Raw genomic sequence first — 20,163 nt, 5'->3', positions numbered from 1 at the left:
ATTCCAACAGAAACTAAAGAAAAAGTTAAACAATAATTCCCCCAAAAGATAAAATGGAAGTCTGGCTTTTCTTTCCTTTAAGATTGTTTGGTCGAGTGTTAGGGTTAGGAATAGGGTTAGGGACAGGGACAGGGATAGGGGTAGGGTTAGGGTTAGGGATAGGGTTAGGGTTAGGGACAGGGATAGGGATAGGGTTAGGGATAGGGTTAGGGATAGGGTTAGGAATAGGGTTAGGGATAGGGTTAGGGTTAGGGTTAGGGTTAGGGTTAGGGATAGGGTTAGGGATAGGATTAGGGATAGGGTTAGGGTTAGGAATAGGGTTAGGGATAGGGTTAGGGACAGGGACAGGGATAGGGATAAGGTTAGGGATAGGGATAGGGTTAGGGTTAGGAATAGGGTTAGGGTCAGGGACAGGGATAAGGATAGGGTTAGGGATAGGGTTAGGGTTAGGGTTAGGAATAGGGTTAGGGATAGGGTTTGAGTTTAGGTTAGGAATAGGGTTAGGGACAGGGACAGGGATAGGGATAGGGTTAGGGATAGGGATAGGGTTAGGGTTAGGAATAGGGTTAGGGACAGGGACAAGGATAGGGATAAGGTTAGGGTTAGGGTTAGGGTTAGGGACAGGGACAGGGATAGGGATAAGGTTAGGGTTAGGGTTAGGGTTAGGGATAGAGTTAGGGTTAGGGATAGGCATAGGGTTAGGGTTAGGGATAGGGTTAGGGACAGGGACAGGGATAAGGATAGGGTTAGGGATAGGGATAGGGTTAGGGTTAGGGTTAGGCATAGGGATAGGGTTAGGGACAGGGATAAGGATAGGGTTAGGGATAGGGTTAGGGATAGGGTTAGGAATAGGGTTAGGGATAGGGTTAGGGTTAGGGTTAGGGTTAGGGATAGGGTTAGGGATAGGATTAGGGATAGGGTTAGGGTTAGGAATAGGGTTAGGGATAGGGTTAGGGACAAGGACAGGGATAGGGATAAGGTTAGGGATAGGGATAGGGTTAGGGTTAGGAATAGGGTTAGGGTCAGGGACAGGGATAAGGATAGGGTTAGGGATAGGGTTAGGGTTAGGGTTAGGAATAGGGTTAGGGATAGGGTTTGAGTTTAGGTTAGGAATAGGGTTAGGGACAGGGACAGGGATAGGGATAGGGTTAGGGATAGGGATAGGGTTAGGGTTAGGAATAGGGTTAGGGACAGGGACAAGGATAGGGATAAGGTTAGGGTTAGGGTTAGGGACAGGGACAGGGATAGGGATAAGGTTAGGGTTAGGGTTAGGGTTAGGGATAGAGTTAGGGTTAGGGATAGGCATAGGGTTAGGGTTAGGGATAGGGTTAGGGACAGGGACAGGGATAAGGATAGGGTTAGGGATAGGGATAGGGTTAGGGTTAGGGTTAGGCATAGGGATAGGGTTAGGGACAGGGATAAGGATAGGGTTAGGGATAGGGTTAGGGTTAGGGACAGGGACAGGGACAGGGATAGGGATAGGGACAGGGTTAGGGTTAGGGACAGGGATAGGGATAGGGTTAGGGTTAAGGATAGGGATAGGGTTAGGGTTAGGAATAAGGTTAGGGACAGGGACAGGGATAGGGGTAGGGTTAGGGTTAGGGATAGGGTTAGGGTTAGGGACAGGGATAGGGATAGGGTTAGGGATAGGGTTAGGGATAGGGTTAGGAATAGGGTTAGGGATAGGGTTAGGGTTAGGGTTAGGGATAGGGTTAGGGATAGGATTAGGGATAGGGTTAGGGTTAGGGATAGGGTTAGGGATAGGGTTAGGAATAGGGTTAGGGATAGGGTTAGGGTTAGGGTTAGGGATAGGGTTAGGAATAGGGTTAGGGATAGGGTTAGGGTTAGGGTTAGGGATAGGGTTAGGGATAGGATTAGGGATAGGGATAGGGTTAGGGATAGGGTTAGGGATAGGGTTAGGAATAGGGTTAGGGATAGGGTTAGGGTTAGGGTTAGGAATAGGGTTAGGGATAGGGTTAGGGACAGGGACAGGGATAGGGATAAGGATAGGGATAGGGTTAGGGTTAGGAATAGGGTTAGGGTCAGGGACAGGGATAAGGATAGGGTTAGGGATAGGGTTAGGGTTAGGGTTAGGAATAGGGTTAGGGATAGGGTTTGAGTTTAGGTTAGGAATAGGGTTAGGGACAGGGACAGGGATAGGGATAGGGTTAGGGATAGGGATAGGGTTAGGGTTAGGAATAGGGTTAGGGACAGGGACAAGGATAGGGATAAGGTTAGGGTTAGGGTTAGGGTTAGGGACAGGAACAGGGATAGGGATAAGGTTAGGGTTAGGGATAGAGTTAGGGTTAGGGATAGGCATAGGGTTAGGGTTAGGGATAGGGTTAGGGACAGGGACAGGGATAAGGATAGGGTTAGGGATAGGGATAGGGTTAGGGTTAGGGTTAGGCATAGGGATAGGGTTAGGGACAGGGATAAGGATAGGGTTAGGGATAGGGTTAGGGTTAGGGACAGGGACAGGGACAGGGATAGGGATAGGGACAGGGTTAGGGTTAGGGACAGGGATAGGGATTGGGTTAGGGTTAAGGATAGGGATAGGGTTAGGGTTAGGAATAAGGTTAGGGACAGGGACAGGGATAAGGATAGGGTTAGGGATAGGGATAGGGTTAGGGTTAGGGTTAGGGTTAGGGACAGGGACAGGGATAGGGATAGGGTTAGGGATAGGGATAGGGTTAGGGTTAGGGTTAGGAATAGGGTTAGGGACAGGGACATTGATAGGGATAGGGTTAGGGTTAGGGTTACGGATATGGTTAGGGTTAGGGATAGGCATAGGGTTAGGGTTAGGGATAAGGTTAGGGACAGGGATAGGGATCGGGTTAGGGATAGGGTTAGGGTTAGGAATATGGTTAGGGACAGGGACAGGGGTAGGGATAGGGTTAGGGTTAAGGATAGGGTTAGGGTTTGGGATAGGGATAGGGATATGGTTAGGGTTAGGAATATGGTTAGGGATAGGGTTAGGGTTCGTGTTAGGGATAGGGTTAGGGTTAGGGTTAGGGTTAGGGTTAAGAATATGGTTAGGGATAGGGTTAGCAATATGGTTAGGGATAGGGTTAGGAATATGGTTAGGGATTGGGTTAGGGATAGGGTTAGGAATATGGTTAGTGATAGGGTTACAAATATGATTAGGGTTAGGGTTAGAAATAGGGTTATGTATACGTTTAGGGTTAGGGTTAGTGATAAGGTTCTGTGTAGGGATAGGGTCAGGCTTAGGCTCTTACTATTCAGGTTATGGTTAGGGCTGATCACTGTCTTCCATCATTTAACCTCTCTAACTTCCTGTTCCCGCTACATGCTGCCATGGTACAGCCAAGCTCAGAATGCCACCGGTGTTCTTTGCGCTGGTTGTCAGGCAGGTCCTTCTAGGCTCAGGCTGGGAGTTGACCTCAGGGAGAGGATGGGCAGCGCCAGGACCAGCGCCAAGCCTGTGCTGACCCCTGCAGGGAACCCCCCTCCATCCCGCAGAGCCCAGGGCCACTCAGACAAGAGCATCGTCTTCAGGTGTGAGCCTGAAGTAAAGAGACATGAGCCCTGGCCAATGTTGCTCAGTAGATAGAGCATTGCCCTTGGAATGCAGGGTCCTGGTTCCATTCCAGTCAGGGCACGTGCTCCAACTGTGGGCTGGATCTCCAGTAGGGGGCATGCCAGCCAACTCACACTCTCTCATCATTTATGTGTGTCTCTCTCTCTCCCTCATCCTCTCTGAAATCATTAAAAATATATTTTTTTAAAAAAAGAACAAGAAAATGCAGGCCCCACCCCGCTCTGACCCTGAGAACTTCCTGGCCTGATGGACGGTGTAGTAGCCGCTAGCAACGCCCTGCTTTTTACCTGTGGGAATCATGGCTGGTGCAATTGACAAACTTTCCTTCCCTTTCATTTACTTTTAACGCCAATGTGAATAGTGGCCAGCGGACACCAGCTCCTGTGCCCTGAAAGGCCAGCGCCCCCCGCCACCCCCAGCACCACCCCCTGCGGAGCCCGCCAGCCCCCAAAGGAACCACTCCAGACAACGCGCTTTCCAATTACAGCTTTTTCTTTTCTTTTTTGCTTTTTATGAAAAAGATCACACAGAATTCGCCAACAAACAAAATTCCAAAAGAAACTAAACAAATTAAACAATAATTCCCCCAAAAGGTAAAACCGAAGTCTGGCTTTTCTTTCCCTTAAGATTGTCTGGACAGGCCTCCGCCTCCCGGAGGGCGGGGCTAAGTGCTCTGCAGGCCGCCCTGGGGCTCTGGGCCCCTCAGCCTCTGCTCCTCCAACTCCTCCCTGTGGGGGCGCGTACAGTACACCTGGGCCGGGGGGCGGGGGGGGGGGCGGGGGGGTGTGCTTGGGACAAGGGGGGCCCGTGAAGCTGGGTGCTAGACACTCACAATCTAACAGGAAATAAAAAATAATATTCTGCACGTCAGAATGTGTTCGCTTTTTTTTTATAATTTCATAGCTATTTTTTCACAGTTTTAAAAAGTTTATATTTATATATATTTATATATATTTATCTTTATATATAATTAAAAAGTGGACTCCATTTAAGGGTGTATGATACAGGGGAACGTCTCGGTACAATAAAACTGTACAGGTAAGAACTGCCGCCTCCCTCGGGCTGGCCGCCAGGGTTTCAGCACCATGGGGTTGTCTGTAGTGTGAGGGTCTGCACCAGGCGGGCGGGCCCTGGCCGGGGTCTCAGGGCACGCAGCCCCCTCCGCCGGGCGCCTGGCCGACGCTCGGGCGCCTCACCTGGGTTTGTCCCCAAGTCCAGGGCATCCTGAGAGGGTAGGGGGCCGGGCCCCTGGCAGGTGCCCAGCGCAGGCCTGGCCTGGCCAGTGAGGCTGGTGGGCGGCGGGAGGCTGAGGTGGGCTCCACGTTGAGGGGCCGGGCACGGGGAGCCTCGGGGGGACTCTCAGCGGCAGGAACCGCAGAGCGAGTGTCAGTTTGGTTCCGCGAAGCGCTCTCTCAGTCCGAGTCAGCGGGGGGCGCGGGGTCCCGGCCAAGTGCTTCCGAGGGGATGGAGGCGCGCCCGGGGCCGGGCAGAGCCACACCCTGGTCGTGGAGAGGGGCCCCCTCTTGGGAGGCCCCGAGGGGTCGGAGAGGGGGCTGGAGACGTGTGCACACGTGAGCGCACACAGGCATGCATACGTGTCCACGGCACACGCGCACGCACACCACGCCCGCCCGGCGCTCAGCAGAGCACGGGCACGCCGTCCGTGGAGAAGATCATGCCGGTGGTGGGCTCGTAGGTGCCCGCCAGGTAGTACAGGCCCTCGCTGTCCTGGTGCTTCTTGGTCTTGAGCATCTGCTCGTACTGCTCCAGGCCCACCACCAGGCACTTGTGCGACACGGTCTGCACGTCGTTCTCGTCCACGTGGGAGGACTGGTACAGGGCGCGCTGCGGGGGGGGGGGCGTCAGGGAGACCCCGAGACAGAGACCCGGGAGGGGCCCCGGACTAAGAGGGACCCAGAGCCTGAGGGAGACCCAGAGACATCTGACACCAGGGACAGACCAGGACACAGCGCTGAGCTGACGGCACTGGGACCGCCCTGGCCGGGGCGAGGGTCCGAGGGGGGCCCGGCCCCACCCCCCCGCCCCTGCCCCGTGCCCTCCTACCTCCATGAAGTCCTTCCTCTGGCTGGAGGCTCGCAGCGCGGCCGGGAGGCTGCGGCCGGACTTCGGGTCCCAGTGCTGCATGGCAGAGGCGCGCAGTGTGAGCCGGGCCCCACTGACCGCCCCCCCGGGTTGCCCCTCCCGCCCTCACCGATCCCAACCCCGGGGCTGCCCCCCACCTCACTGACCCCACCCCCGGGCTGTCCCCCCCTCACCCCCTCGCTGTGCCCACCTGGCCCTCGTGCAGGCGCCGGCCCGGGCTGGTCTCCTCCGGGTGGTAGAACCACTTGACGCGCACCACCATGTTGCTGCCCCAGGACTCCCACATGCTCTGGATGCGGCCGATGTAGGGCAGGTTGGGGCGGCCGGCCGACAGGAACACCGCGCAGTCCCCGATGCGGATCATCTCCTTGCCGCGCACGATGGCCTTGTAGAAGAGCTTGCGGGCCTTGCCCTTCATGCCGCGGCGCTGCGGACACGGCAGCGGTCAGCGCACCCCGGCCTCTGCCCGCCCGCTGCCTCAGCCCCTCCTCAAACCTGGGGGCCTGGGAGGGGTGGAGGGGAGCCAGCCCCCCGATGGCTGATGGGGGACACCCCCTCATCCCCCTAACAGGGACTTATTTAAACGGAGCGTGCTCCGCTGAGGGACTGGCGGCCGTTCCAGAGCAGCGCTGGCCAAGATGCCTCGAGGCCCGCACACTCCACGCCAGCTGCGGGCCCAGCCTGCGCTGACCCCCAACTTCCAGACGGGACAGCGAGGTGTGGGGAGAGGCGGGGCCTCGTGGCTGGGCACCTAAGAGCACATCACTCAGCCCCCATGGCTGCCTCAGGGGACCACAGAGCACCCCCAGGGCTGCCTCAGGGACAGAGCACCCCCAGGGCTGCCTCAGGGGCACAGAGCACCCCCAGGTCTGAGCCTCAGGGGCCCACAGAGCACCCCCAGGGCTGCCTCAGGGACAGAGCACCCCCAGGGCTGCCTCAGGGGCACAGAGCACCCCCAGGGCTGCCTCAGGGACACAGAGCGCCCCCAGGGCTGCCTCAGGGGCCCACAGAGCACCCCCAGGGCTGCCTCAGGGGCACAGAGCACCCCCAGGGCTGCCGCAGGGACACAGAGCAGCACTGACATCAACCCGGAGGCAAGGCCACTCCCCAGGGGCTCACACCGAATTGTTTTGCTTAAACCAGAGAAACCCCCAAGCTAACTGCCTCCACATGCAGCTGTCGCCTTTCTACCTTGAATCCCCAGGACCCTGCTGGTGGCGGCTTTTTGATGCCCTTGACACTAAAGCTTGTGTCCTACAAACGCTCACATCCTCCCCATTCAAGGCCCAGCGCGAGCCGATTCCGGGTGAGGTGGCTGCGGAGGCTGCTGAGCCGGCTCGGCTCTGACACCAGTTATGTTTCCGGCATTGAGAGGCTATGCCCTTCCCAGACCCCACCCCTGGCCATGAGGGTCCCCTGTGGGAGCCTCCCCCCTCCGCCGGGCACAGGACGTGGTCTGGCCAATCCTAACGCCCCCTCCTGCGCTGTGATGAGCTCAGAGGTGGGCTCAGAACCCAAGCTAAGGCCCTGGGCCAACTTCAGCATGAGCCCCGGGGGATTCCTCGTGTCCGGCTAAGCGGGCAGAATGCGGGCCGGAAGCGACTGCTGCCCCAGGAGGGGTGGGGCTGCTGGGAAAGACCAGGACGAAGGACGGACGGAGAAACAGGCCTGGAGCACGATGGATCCGAAAGGAGGCCGAGGACAGCCTTCAGGTCCCTGGATCCAGCCGTACCTGAAGCCCACCCCCTTGACTTTTCTGTTAGAGGCCCATAGGCTGGGCGCCGTGCTCTGCAGCAGCAGAGCCTCAGCGACACGAACACTGGGCCCTGCCAGTGGCAGATGCTAAAATAAGGACTGGCCCAGCCCAGGGGAAGGACAGCGATGTGCCTGTCCTTGGCGTGGGCGGAGGCCTCGCTCCCGACAGCCGCGGGCAGAGTGCCTGTGGGGCAGAGCACCAGGGAGCCGGGTCTGAGTGGCGGGCTACCTGGGTGGGCTTGCCGAACCACTTCCAGAGCTGCCGGGCCGGCAGGAAGGCGGCAATCTTGGGCCGGTTCTCCACCGACGGCAGGCGCTGCCGCTTGGCCAGCTCCTTGGTGGTCGGGAGGTGGACGCCCTCCCTCTTCTTGGGTCGGCTCTTGGCCCCAGGCCCGGCCTGAGCCTTGGGCTGCGGGGGCTGCGGTGGGGGTGCCTGGGGCTGGGGCGCCGGCGCCTTCTTGCTGGGAGAGTGGGCCGAGGAGCGCGCCTTGCCGGCCTGCTTGGGCGCCTTGCTGGGGAGGGCAGGCGGGGCCGAGGGGCCGGCCGCAGGGGCAGGGGCCGCCTCGTCGTCGGAGCTACAGGAAGACTCGTCAGTGGTGGATGAGGACGAAGAGGACGATGATGATGACGACGAAGAGGACGATGATGATGACGACGATGATGACGATGAAGATGAGGAGGAGGAGGAGGAAGAGGACGAAGAGGATGAAGAGGAGGAGGAGGAAGAGGAGGAGGAAGAGGAGGAGGAGGAGGAAGAGGAGGAGGAGGAGGCCCTGGAGCTGGAGGCGGTGCAGCCACGGCCGCCACCCTGGCCGTCCTCCTCGCCCTCAGTCTCTGAGCTGCTGCCGCTGCCGCTGTCGCTGCTGCTGCTGCTGCTGCTGCTCTCCGACTCCTCAGCCCCGTCCTGCTCAGCCTGGCCCTTGTCCGGGCTCTTGGGGACCCCCGAGTCCTCAAACGTGAGCCCAGCCCCCGGCTCCTGGGCCAGGTCGCCATCCCCAGCCTTGGGCCGGGCCGCCTTGGGCTCGCTGCTGCCCGCGGCCGGGGCGTAGCTGCCCAGCCCCAGGAGGCCCTTGGGCTCCGGGCGCCCACCCCCCGGCTCCTCCCGCAGAAGCAGCGCCTCCTTGGCCTTCTTGCTTTTGGGGGACGTGACCCCCTCGTGGTCCAGCTTGACGAGCAGCTCGGCCTCCTCCCCGGGCCTGCGGGCGCCCTTGCCGGCCGCCTCCTCAGCCGCCCGGGCCTTCTTGGGCTTGGGGCGGGTGGCGGGCATGGTGACGGGCGTGGCGACGAGGGGGGTGGGGGCCAGGGCCGGGGTGGGGGCTGGCAGCTCCCCAAAGGGCTCGGGAGCTGGGCAGTTAGTGAAAGTGGACGGCACGGGGCTGGGCTGGGGGGCTGCTGGGCGAGCCTTGGGGGCTTTGGTCCGCTTGTCCACAGGCTCTGGGGGGCTCTTCTTGGAACTTGGGGTGCTGCCTGGCTCCAGGGCCAGCGGGGCACTGGGAACCTCCTCCGCCGGGGCCCCCTCCTCCAGGGCAGCAGGTCTGTCTGGAAGAGAGGGGGCAGCACAGGTGAGGCAGGCCGGCCTCCCAGCCTGAGAGCCCTGCCACCCCGCGCAGCCGGCTCCCGAGCTCGGCCTGTGCCTGGCCCCCTCTCTGGGCCTGACCCACAGCATGGCCCCAAGTGTCCGGGAGCCTCGGCTCAGCCTGAAGCCCTTTCCTGCAGGCTCTGGAGCACTCACACCTGGAGGCACACACCTGGAGCACTCACACCTGGAGCACTCACACCTGGAGGACACACACCTGGAGCACTCACACCTGGAGCACTCACACCTGGAGGACTCACACCTGGAGGACACACACCTGGAGCGCTCACACCTGGAGCGCTCACACCTGGAGCGCACACACCTGGAGCGCTCACACCTGGAGCGCACACACCTGGAGGACACACACCTGGAGCACACACACCTGGAGCACTCACACCTGGAGCACTCACACCTGGAGCACACACACCTGGAGCACTCACACCTGGAGGACTCACACCTGGAGCGCACACACCTGGAGGACTTACACCTGGAGGACACACACCTGGAGCGCTCACACCTGGAGCACTCACACCTGGAGCGCACACACCTGGAGGACACACACCTGGAGCACACACACCTGGCTCTACCTCTGACATGAACGTGCCTCCTGAGCTGCTCCCTAGCTGTGGAGGTGGGGTCTCTGTGCAGAGCCCCCATGTGTAGTCCCCACACGCCGTTGCCAACTTACCACCCTTGGCTTTGGTGCTGGGTTTCCGTCCGCGCCCTCGCGCCTTGGTACCTGGCTCCTCGGACCCCGGCGCACCCCCGTCTTTGCCATCCCCGGTGTCTTTGCTAGTCTTCCGGCTGCGGCGCTTAGCGCTGGGCACCAGTAGGGCTGGGGATGGCTCGGCGCCTGCAGGCAGGACAGACGGGGGTCAGGCTTGGCCTCCAGAGCGACGTCAGTCAGGAGAGCAGGGACGGGGAGGAGGTGACGACGCCATGGAGCAGCCCCCACGCGGCCTGGACGGCTGCGCGGTCAGGAGGGAGGCCCATCTGCAGGGACAGCTCAGGTGTCTGCGCACGAGCTCAGTGGGGCCGTGACGAATGGACTGGGCGAAGCGAGAGGCCGACTCCTGTGGTTCTGATGACCCACTTGGAGGCGCACCAAACCCGAGGTCCAGGGCCCTGCCAGGGGGGCGGCGCTGGTCGGGTCCTGGCTCGGGCCTGCCCAGCCGCAGGGCCCTGAGGAGGCATCCCCCGTCCCTGAGCCCGCGTTTCCTACGGTGAGGCCACGGGGACAACACCCCCTCACACAGACTGAGGCAGGAGCAGTTACCGACCGGCCTCCCATGGCCTGGCCTCCTGGCTCGTGCTGCCCTCATGGGCCTCAGGACAGAAGCTGGGGGACCCTGGGATCCCCTCTCTGGAGCCCATCCTGGGAGCCCCTACCCACAGTTTCTGCCATTTCCATCCCCTGTGAGTGCAAATGGTCCAAATGACAGAGCCCGAGCTTGGCCTGGGGGGCCGGTGGGGGCAGCAGTAGGGCCGGCAGCAGGACCCACAGAGCACCCCCTGTGGGTCAGCGGGAGAGGGCCTGGGGGGCAGCGGGAGGGCCTGGGGGACAGTGGGAGTGGGCCTGGGGGGCGGCGTGGGAAGGCCTGGGGGGGGCAGCGGGAGAGCGCCTGGGGGGCAGCGGGAGGGCCTGGGGGACAGTGGGAGAGGGCCTGGGGGGCGGCGTGGGAAGGCCTGGGGGGGGCAGCGGGAGAGGGCCTGGGGAGCAGCAGGTGTGGGCCTGGGGGTCGTCCGGGCACAGGGCCACTCACACTGGATCTTGTAGTCGGGAGGCAGGAGGCGGATGTGTGAGAGGGGGATCCTCCCCGTGTCTCCGTCGTCGAACTCCACAGTGATGAGGTCCCCGTCGTCCTCGAGGCCGAGCAGGCCTGTGGGAGAAGGCGGGGTCAGGGGTGCACAGGCCGAGCGGATGAGGATGGGGGGCAGCAGCGGCGGGGCAGCCGGCCCAGGAGGCTCGCGGGCCGCAGGCGGAGGCGCAGAGCGCGGCTCAGAGCCCCGTGTCCCGGCCCAGCACTGGCTCCTCGTTCCAGCAGACCTGTCCCGATTCCAGGGACGTGGCCGGTCCGCCCGCTCCCGAGACGCCCCCACAGCAGCACAAAGAGCCAGCGTGGAGAGGAGCGGGCCGGTGGACAGGAGGCAGCCAGGCCGCCGTTCCAGGAGACATCTGTGCGTGGCTTGGTCTCGGCTCTGCTGTCGGGGCCGGAGGAGGTGATGCCACCAAGGACACCTGTTTAGTTTTTGGTTAAACCTCACCCGAGGATATTTTTTCCACTGGTTTTTAGAGAGAGTGGAAGAGAGAGGGAGAGAGAGAGAAATACCGATGTGAGAGAAACACATCGATGGGTTGCCTCCTGCACACACCTCGACCAGGGCCCTGGCCAGGGAGGAGCCGGCAACCAAGGTACATGCCCTTGACCAGAATCGAACCCAGGACCTTTTGGTCCACAGGCCGATGCTCTATCCACTGAGCCACACCGGCCAGGGCAGGACACCAACTTCCACAAGGCCCTCTGCAGGCGGTGTGGGGGTGAGGGGGTCCCGCTGGACAGGCTGAGGGCTTACACCTGGGGAGCCTCAGGGTGGACACAGTGGAGGGCAGGTGGGCACCACACCAGCGGGGTGACAGGAAGCGTGCACACTGGACAGTGGCCTCCAGCCCCAGCCCCGAGTGCCAGGCCCTAAGCCCAGACCCCAAGGCTGCTGGGAGAAGAGCAGCAGGCGCTGGTCCCTGGGTCCCCGGGAAAGGCCTGCCTGCCACTGTCCCGAGGCCTCCCCGTCACTGAGCGTCCGAGCTACTTGCTGAGATCAAAGGGACGGCCTCTACAACAGCCAGACACAGGCAGGGGGCGGCGGACGCGGAGCAAGAACGGGGAACCCTCAGAGCAGAAGGGGAACTCGGGAGGATCGGAAGCTAAAGGCAACGAAAGTGGCCGGCTGGCGTGGCTCAGGGGTTGAGCATCGACCTGTGAACCTGGGGAGGTCATGGTTCAATTCCTGGTCAGGGCACTCGCCCGGCGTGCGGGCTGGATCCCCAGCGGGGGGCGTGCAGGAGGTGGCCGACCCACGACTCTCCCTCATGGATGTTTCTCTCTCTCTCTCTCTCTCTCTCCCTCTCCCTTCCTCTCTGACATCAATAAAAATATATTTAAAAAAATAAAAATGGTAGCAGACATTCCAAAATTTCAACAGAATAGAAGGGCTAGAAGATACAGTTGGGGAAATTTCCCCAAAATTTGAAGAAAAGTTTGAGCAGACAATAGAAAAAAGATACAAGCAGCGGGCCAGCAGACGAGTGTGAGTTCCAGGAAAAGGGGAGCCAACGAGGGAAGACGCTCTCAGAGAAGCAATTCGAGTTTCCAGGAACAGAGAGCATCTGCTTCAACTCAAAGCCCCCTCCCTCCCGAACACACACACCACACACACCACACACACACACCACACACACACACACCACACACCACACACACACACACCACACACACACCACACACACACACCACACACACACCACACACACACACCACACACACACCACACACACACACACACACACCACACACACACACACACACACACCACACACACCACACACACACACACCACACACACACACCACACACACACCCCCCCCACACACCACACATACCACACACACCACACACACACACCCCACACACCACACACACACACCACACACACACACACCCCACACACACCACACATACCACACACACCACACACACACACACCACACACACACACCACACACACACACCACACACACACACCACACACACACACACCACACACACCACACACCACACACACACACACCACACACACCACACACCACACCCACACACCACACACACACCACACACCACACACACACACTACACACACACATACCACACACCGCACACACACCCCCCACACACACACCACACACACACCACGCACACACACCACACACACACACCACACACCACACACACACACATACCACACACCACACACACCACACACACACACACACCACACACCACACACACACACTACACACACACACATACCACACACCACACGCACCACACACACACACACCACACACCACACACACACACCACACACACACACCACACACACACCACACACACACACACACACATACCACACACACACACCACACACACACACATCACACACCACACACACACCACACACACACACACACCACACACCACACACACACACAGACACATGCACACCACACACACACCACACACACACACACCACACACCACAACACAGAGCACACACATACAAACATACACAACACACATATACACCCCCCACAAGAAATTCCAAATCCAGGAATAATGAGAAGATCCTAAAAGTTTCCAGGCAGAAAAAGCAGGTCTACCAAGGCTTGGGGGTCATCACGGCATTGAACTTCTCAGACAACTCGGGAAGCCAGATCCCAGTGGACAGAGACTTTGAACATCACTTCCAACCTAGGCTGCATGCCCAGCTCAACTACCTCTCCAGACCAGTGCAGAGCGCGCAGACACGCACGGCCGAGAGCGTCATCCCCGGACCTGCTTCGCAAGTGACGGGAGGACCCTCCACGGAAGCGAGGGATCGAGACGAAGAGAACGACCGGGGAGGGGCTGCCGCGTCGGCCTTGGGCGTCGCCTCGTCCTTCTCCCACAGGAGAAGCGCCGGGGCAGGGCGGCCCACAGACCAAGTGCCAAGAGTGACACCCACGAGGCCAGCCGGGGAGCAGCTGACACGCGGCTCAGGGGAGAGCAGCCCCGGAACCTGGTTAGGATGCCGCTGACCACAGTGAGGACCTCCCGCCTGCGCCCAGTCCACCTTCCGGGCACATAGGCTGGCAGCGGGCCGCGGGCGGACTGCATCTGGCATGTCTTTTGGGGTTTGTCTTTGACGTAACAAACATCCATAGCCCATCTCCGGACTCGTGGGTTCTGGTAGCTAAGGGGCGCACCCTGTGCGTCTCTGCCAGCCTTGCCGGTGCCTTCTGGGGAACCTGTTATTCTGTCTGCCTGTTTCCAATCCCTCTTATCCTGCTAACAGCCCTGCTTTCCTGGCCCAGCCACCGTCCCCTCTCCCTCTGGCCCCGTAGAAGATTAGGACCGTCCTAGCCAGTCTGGCTCAGTGATGGGAGCGTCAGCCCTCAGACTGAAGGGTCCCGGGTTCCAATCCAGTCAAGGGCATGTACCTCGGTTGCAGGCTCGATCCCCGGCCCTGGTCAGGGCACGTGCGGGAGGCAACCAGTCAATGTGTCTCTCCCCCTCCCTTCCACTCTCTCTAAAAACCAATGGGAAAAATATCCGCGGTGAGGACTAACGAATCACAATAAAACAAAATTAGGAAGCCAGCCTCACTCCTTACTTCAGGGACGAACACAGGACCCAGGGCCACCGCTCACGTACACGTGGCCCCAGCCAGTTGGTGGAGCTTCTATAGGAAAAGCAACGCGTTCTCTGACGACAGGATTTAGATGGTGACATACGGTCCCCACGGAGCCAGTGTGACGCGAGCGGAGGAGAGCGCTGCCCACACACCGAGCCCGAGTCCCGCCGGCTGTGGGGACGGGTCCCGGGCCAGCCACCGCCAGGCCCTGTGAGCTCTCAGCGACACACGAGCCAGTGAAAGGCTTGGTGCTTGAGCCCTTAGAGCTGGGTGTCAGGGACCAGAGGGACCCACACGGACACACTGAGAAGTGAGGAGGGGGCCGGGGAGGGCGGACACCCACCTCGGACCACAGTGCCCGGGTAGAGGCAGCGGTACTGCTGGCTCCAGTACGCGGCGATCCTGGTCCCCTGCGGCAAGAAGCGTGTGGAGGCCGGCCGCACGTCGATGATCTGAAAAGGCCAAGGACTGAGCCCCAGGCGGTGACTGGGACCAGCCCCTTCCCCTCCCCCCTCCTCTCCTCCCCCACCCTCCAACCTCCCCCACCCTCCCCCTTCCCCCCCTCCCCCCCTCCCCCCCCTCCCCCCCCTCCTCTCCCCAGGCCGCTCACCGCCTCCTGCAGCAGCTGTTCCAGGCAGTAGATGTGGGGCCGGTTTCCGCGTTCCCCCTCCACCACCACTCGGTATCTGCAAGGCCAGGGCAAGGGTGGGGTGGGCTGGCAGGGGCGGGATCCCCCAGGGAGCCTTCCTCCCTGTGGCACGACCGCCCCCCGGGCCACGGAGACAGGACACCGAGCGGAAGCGGGGCTGACTTGCTGTGTGAACTTGAGGCCAAGGCTCTCCCCGCCCCTCTGGGCCTGTTTCCTCATCTGTACAACGAGGGGCTGCAGGTCCAAGCCGGCCAGCGGGCTCCCCTGCCCCTCCCCGTGGAGCCCAGAACGCCCTACCCGCTCTGAGAGGCACCATTCCATTCGCCCACTTCTATGGGGGAGGGAAGGCACCTGCCCACAGAGGCCCAGCGAGGCGCCCGGACGCAGGACGGTGAGGGCCTTCAGGCTCGGGCCTAGCCCCCCGCCCCCGGCTCCGGCCCCACTCACATGTCTGGCGAGTGCACGGTCTGCACGTGCCCGGCGTACAGCAGCTTGTCGTCCATGGGGATGAGCACACGCAGGCCATCTTTCAGTTCGTCCTTGTCGATGATGCAGGAGCGCGGAGCTGCGGGAGGGGGCGGTGAGGCGGCTGCAGACCCTCCCTCCCTCCTGGGCCCCCTCCCCCAGGCCGGCCCAGTGCCCTTGGGAACAGGTGCCTGCGGGACCCTGCGGGGAAGTGTGTCAAAGGCGTGTGCCCAGACAGGGCTCGTGCAGGGACGTGCACGCGTGCACCAGCGTGCACAGAGGGCCCACTTCTGGAAAGGCCCCAGGTGGGTGTGAACCAGGTGAGTCTCCACATGCTGCCCCTCCCCACCCAACACCACCCTCTGAGGCTGGGCATGAGGCTTGGGGGCGTCGGCACCCCCGCCGCCTGTCAGCCACACCTCCCGTTCGTGCCGTCCTGGAATGCTGTTCATTCTGGTGGAAAACAGCCCCCACAGCCAAACTGCCCACCAAAGGCCTTGAGAGGCCTCACTGGCCTCCGCTCTCCCCCTCGAGCCTCCCGCACACAGCCACGAGAACACACCTGCCTAGCCCCCCGTGCAGAGGAGCAAAGTGGCCCCTGCATCAGCGGACCCCAGCCATCCCGTAAACATGTCAGCAAGCCCAGCCCAGCTCAGCTCTGCACCCACCATGGAGACTGATACACGTTACGCAGCAGCAGCTGACTGATACACCCCATGAGGTAACGAAGTGCTTCGGGGCTGGCCCGGGCCCTCCTCTTGCTCCACACTGCGCCCAACCCATTCCTCTCCTTAGTCTCCCCCCAGATCTATACCCCCGGGGCCAAGTGCCTACCAGTGTCCCTTCCTTGGGCTGTCCTCCAGGCACTCCCAACCCGTCAGAAAAGCCCACACATGGTCTGCCCCCACTCCAGCCCCCCCCGACTTTGTGGGGGACAGCTGCCCCACCCACCCGCCAACCCCGTTCTGTACCCCGTTGCTTCTCCGCATCTGCTCAACCCACTGCACAACCCATCTACTTCCCCTCCTGACATGCTCACCGCCCCCCTGCTGCCCTCAGCAGCCCCTCCCGCCCTCGCTGGATCCTGGCGACAGCCCCACAACTGACTTCCTGCCCCCAGCACCCCTGCAATTCGTTCTCTATGCAGCAGAGCTACTCAGAACCCCTGACCACACTGCCCCCGCCATGGGCGACCCCTGCATGTCCTTTTCCTTTGGGAGAAGCCCAAAGGACTCAGGAGGGTCAGGGAACGGCCTCTGCTCAGGGCCCTGCCCACTCCCCCTGCCCAGCTCAGGCCCCACTCCCTCCAGCTGCCCAGCCCAGGCCCCGCCCACTCCCCCTGCCCAGCCCAGGCCCCGCCCACTCCCCTGCCCCAGCCCAGGCTTTGCTCCCTCCAGCTGCCCCAGCCCAGGCCCCGCTCCCTCCAGTTGCCCCAGCCCAGGCCCGCTCCCTCCAGCTGCCCCAGCCCAGGCCCTGCTCCCTCCAGCTGCCCAGCCCAGGCCACGCCCACTCCCCCTGCCCAGCGCAGGCTGCGCTGGCCATCCGTCTGTCCAGCGGTGCCCAGTGTTCAGGGCTTTGCACGTGCGCTCACTGCCACTCCCGCCCACTCCCCTGTGCTGCTGTCCCTGCCCCTCGCAGGCCATGTCACTTCCCCCGGGAACCTCCTGGGCCCCGGACTGCAGGCCTGAGCCCACACAGCACAGGGGTACTCACCCGGAGTCAGAGGCCGCTCCACAGCCCCGCCACGCGGCAGGTGCTCGTCCTCGGAGAAGCTCGAGTCCTGGTTGGGCTCAAAGTCCTCCTCGGCCGCCATGCTCTCCATCAGCTTGCTCACGGCGCCCCCCTTGCCCCGGTTCTGGGGACGGAGCACGCAGGACAAAGGCTTAGGGCGGCACGCACGGCCTGCCCGGCCGGGGACCCCCCCTGCAAACTCGGGGTCAGTCAGGCAACAGTGGGGTGGGCCATGGATGCCGTGTGGGTCCCAGCTGGGCTCACCCAGGAGGCCGGAGGGAGGACAGAGCAGGCTGCCGCCCACCTGGCGGGGCCTGCACATGCTCAGTGCGGACGCTCGTCACCAAGGCAGGCGCCTCATGCCCTCCTTGGGGAAACTGAGGCAGCCTCTGCACCATGTGCCCTGGATCTGAGGAGCAACCGCCTGGCCGGGCCAGCCAGCGTCTGGCAGGCACACCGAGCACCACCGTCTGTCTGGGATAAGGACACGCAGCCACGCCTGGGGGACCCCTGGGACCGACAGGGCTGTGCTCGGAGCCTCACCTCCTTCTTCACCTCCTTCCCTTTGGCCTTGGCCTTGCTCCTCTTGGCGGAGGAGGCCGGGGAGCCGGCGCGAGGGGCCCGGGCCTCGGGGGGCAGGACGGGCGTGCGGGGCGGAGGCAGCGCAGCTCCTGGTCCTGCCTCCTTTCCCTTCTTCTTCTGTGGAGGAAGCAACAGGGGCGCCATCAGAGGCGGGAAGGCGAGGGGCGCCCGGCCTGGCTCCTGGCGGCAGGGCTGTCAGCTGCCACCGCCTTGTTTCATGGCTGCCGCACAGGGTGGGCCAGAGCAGGGGCACAGCGGTGCGCACACGGAGCACAGCTTACTCTGTGTCATTACTGCTGTGTTGCTTTCCACGCCGACTGGAGGCCCACTTTGCCCCCCGTATATTAGCTATACAGATAAAAGCCCAAGGGACCAGCAGACCGGTAGCGATGATGCGCACTGACCACCAGGGGGCAGGCACTCGATGCAGGAGCTGCCGAGCTGTGGTGACTTGGCAGCTGTGGTTCTCGGGTGACACACCCAGAACCCAGAACCGGAGAGGGAGCCCAATTCCAGGGTGTGTCATCTGAGAACCACCTCTTGCAATCTGGACCCTTCGGGGGATGTCGGAGAGCCGGTTTCAGCCCGATCCCCACAGGCCAGGCCGAGGGACCCCACTGATGCACGAGTCCGTGCACTGGGCCTCTAGTTGTTTAAAAAGGAGCACCGCGGTGTGTTGAAGCGCGTCCGTGCGTGGGGCCCTCCACCGGTCCTGTCAAAGCAGGTACCAGTGCCCCGAGGAGCGCGGTGAGCCCTTCCAGAACCTTCCACAAGCACGCACACCCATGTGAGCACGAGGGCTGTGCAGACACAGTACTTTTTTAAACACAGCGGGGGTTTTTAAACACGGATGGAAATTTACCAAAAGCCCCATTTGCAACCCCTGCCAGTGTGCCTGGTAGACAGCGAGGAGCCTCTTTATTTTAACAGCTGCCAACCGGCCAGCGTGGGGCGTCGCAAGCCAAACACCCCGAATGGCACCGGAGCAGAGACAGGGCCGGCCAGTCTGTGGGCCCCTCCCGGGAGGAGCGGCGGAGGGCGGGCAGCAGCCGCCCGGCCACTTCCAGGAGGCGCGTTCCTCTCCACCTGCCCCCTCCACGCCCCTCGCGGTGGACTGGACGTGGCCCAAGGGCACGTGGCTGTGCACAGCTTCCCTGTCAGAGCCAGGAGCTGGGAACAACCTAACGCCCGCCACGGCTCCTGGCCACGGCTCCAGAAATGCCGGCACCCGGGTGCCGTCCAGCTGTCACAGCGGCGGGGCCCTTCCCAGCAGACGCGCTGTCTGGGAAGCGGACACGAGGCCACGGGAGCGACCAGGGGGCGGCAGGGACGTGGGGGCGGGGTCGCTTTGTGCTTTTTGAGAGACACACACACAACAACACGACCCAATCGAAGGACCTGAGCAGCTGGAATGTGAGGAAACAGAGAAAGAGGATACTGGGCAAATGTTACTATGACAACAGCAGGTGCGTGAAATGCAAAGCAACAGCACTGAAAGGCACAAAACAGGAAATGCTATAGGGATGGAAGGCATTCGGCTTCGCCCCATTTGGGGGACGTACGTACAGGTGTAAATACACGTATTTTTTTTTTTTGTCTGATGCACGTTTTAATCCTGGTCACATTTCTGACGTCAGAAGGCATCGTGGGGGTCAAGGAGCGTTTTTAACGTGGGGGTGTCCCCTCCTCCTAGATCAGCGGTTCTCAACCTATGGGTCGCGACCCCTTTGGGGGTCGAACATCCCTTTCACAGGGGTCGCCTAAGACCATCGGAAAACACATATATAATTACATATTGTTTTTGTGATTAATCACTATGCTTTAATTATGTTCAATTTGTAACAATGAAAATACATCCTGCATATCAGATATTTACATGACGATTCGTAACAGTAGCAACATTATAGTTATGAAGTAGCAACGAAAATAATGTTATGGTTGGGGGTCACCACAACATGAGGAACTGTATTAAAGGGTCACGGCATCAGGAAGGTTGAGAACCACTGCTCTAGTGTCTGTCATTAGGCAGTTCGTCTTGGGGAGCACGTCTTTGTGCACCCGAGGGAAGGGGTGGCGACAGCAAAAAAGTTATACCTGAGTGAATACTTTTTTTGGTTAATCCTTACTCTAGGATATTTCTCCATTGATTTTTTTAGAGAGAATGGAAATAAGGGAGGGAAAGAGAGAAAGAGAAAGAGAGAGAGAGAGAAACATTGACATGAGAGAGACATATCAATTGGTTGCCTCTTGCAGGCACCCTGACCGGGGCGGGGATCGAACCTGCAACCCAGGTAC

The 20,163-nt window shown here is 61.0% G+C and overlaps 1 protein-coding gene across 2 annotated transcripts in view; it reads right to left on the bottom strand.

The window, feature by feature from the left end:
* Positions 1-4,030: 4,030 nt before the first annotated feature.
* TNRC18 (trinucleotide repeat containing 18) overlaps positions 4,031-20,163 on the bottom strand; it is a 74,071-nt gene continuing 57,938 nt past the window's right edge. For both annotated transcript variants that reach the window (XM_081091871.1, XM_081091872.1), the window contains 11 exons: positions 17,830-17,985; positions 17,269-17,410; positions 15,538-15,655; positions 15,052-15,127; positions 14,785-14,893; positions 10,757-10,873; positions 9,682-9,846; positions 7,647-8,956; positions 5,853-6,089; positions 5,624-5,698; positions 4,031-5,404 (listed from right to left, as the gene is read on the bottom strand). In XM_081091871.1, coding sequence (XP_080947997.1) covers positions 5,198-5,404; positions 5,624-5,698; positions 5,853-6,089; positions 7,647-8,956; positions 9,682-9,846; positions 10,757-10,873; positions 14,785-14,893; positions 15,052-15,127; positions 15,538-15,655; positions 17,269-17,410; positions 17,830-17,985 — 2,712 coding nt within the window. In that variant the 3' untranslated portion in view covers positions 4,031-5,197. The remainder of the gene's footprint in view (positions 5,405-5,623; positions 5,699-5,852; positions 6,090-7,646; positions 8,957-9,681; positions 9,847-10,756; positions 10,874-14,784; positions 14,894-15,051; positions 15,128-15,537; positions 15,656-17,268; positions 17,411-17,829; positions 17,986-20,163) is intronic.

This window comes from Myotis nattereri, assembly GCF_964212035.1.
Source record: "Myotis nattereri genome assembly, chromosome: 5".
Taxonomy (NCBI): Eukaryota; Metazoa; Chordata; class Mammalia; order Chiroptera; family Vespertilionidae; genus Myotis; species Myotis nattereri.
Note: the sequence above shows the minus strand (reverse complement) of the source record. Positions and strands in the feature narration are given on the sequence as shown.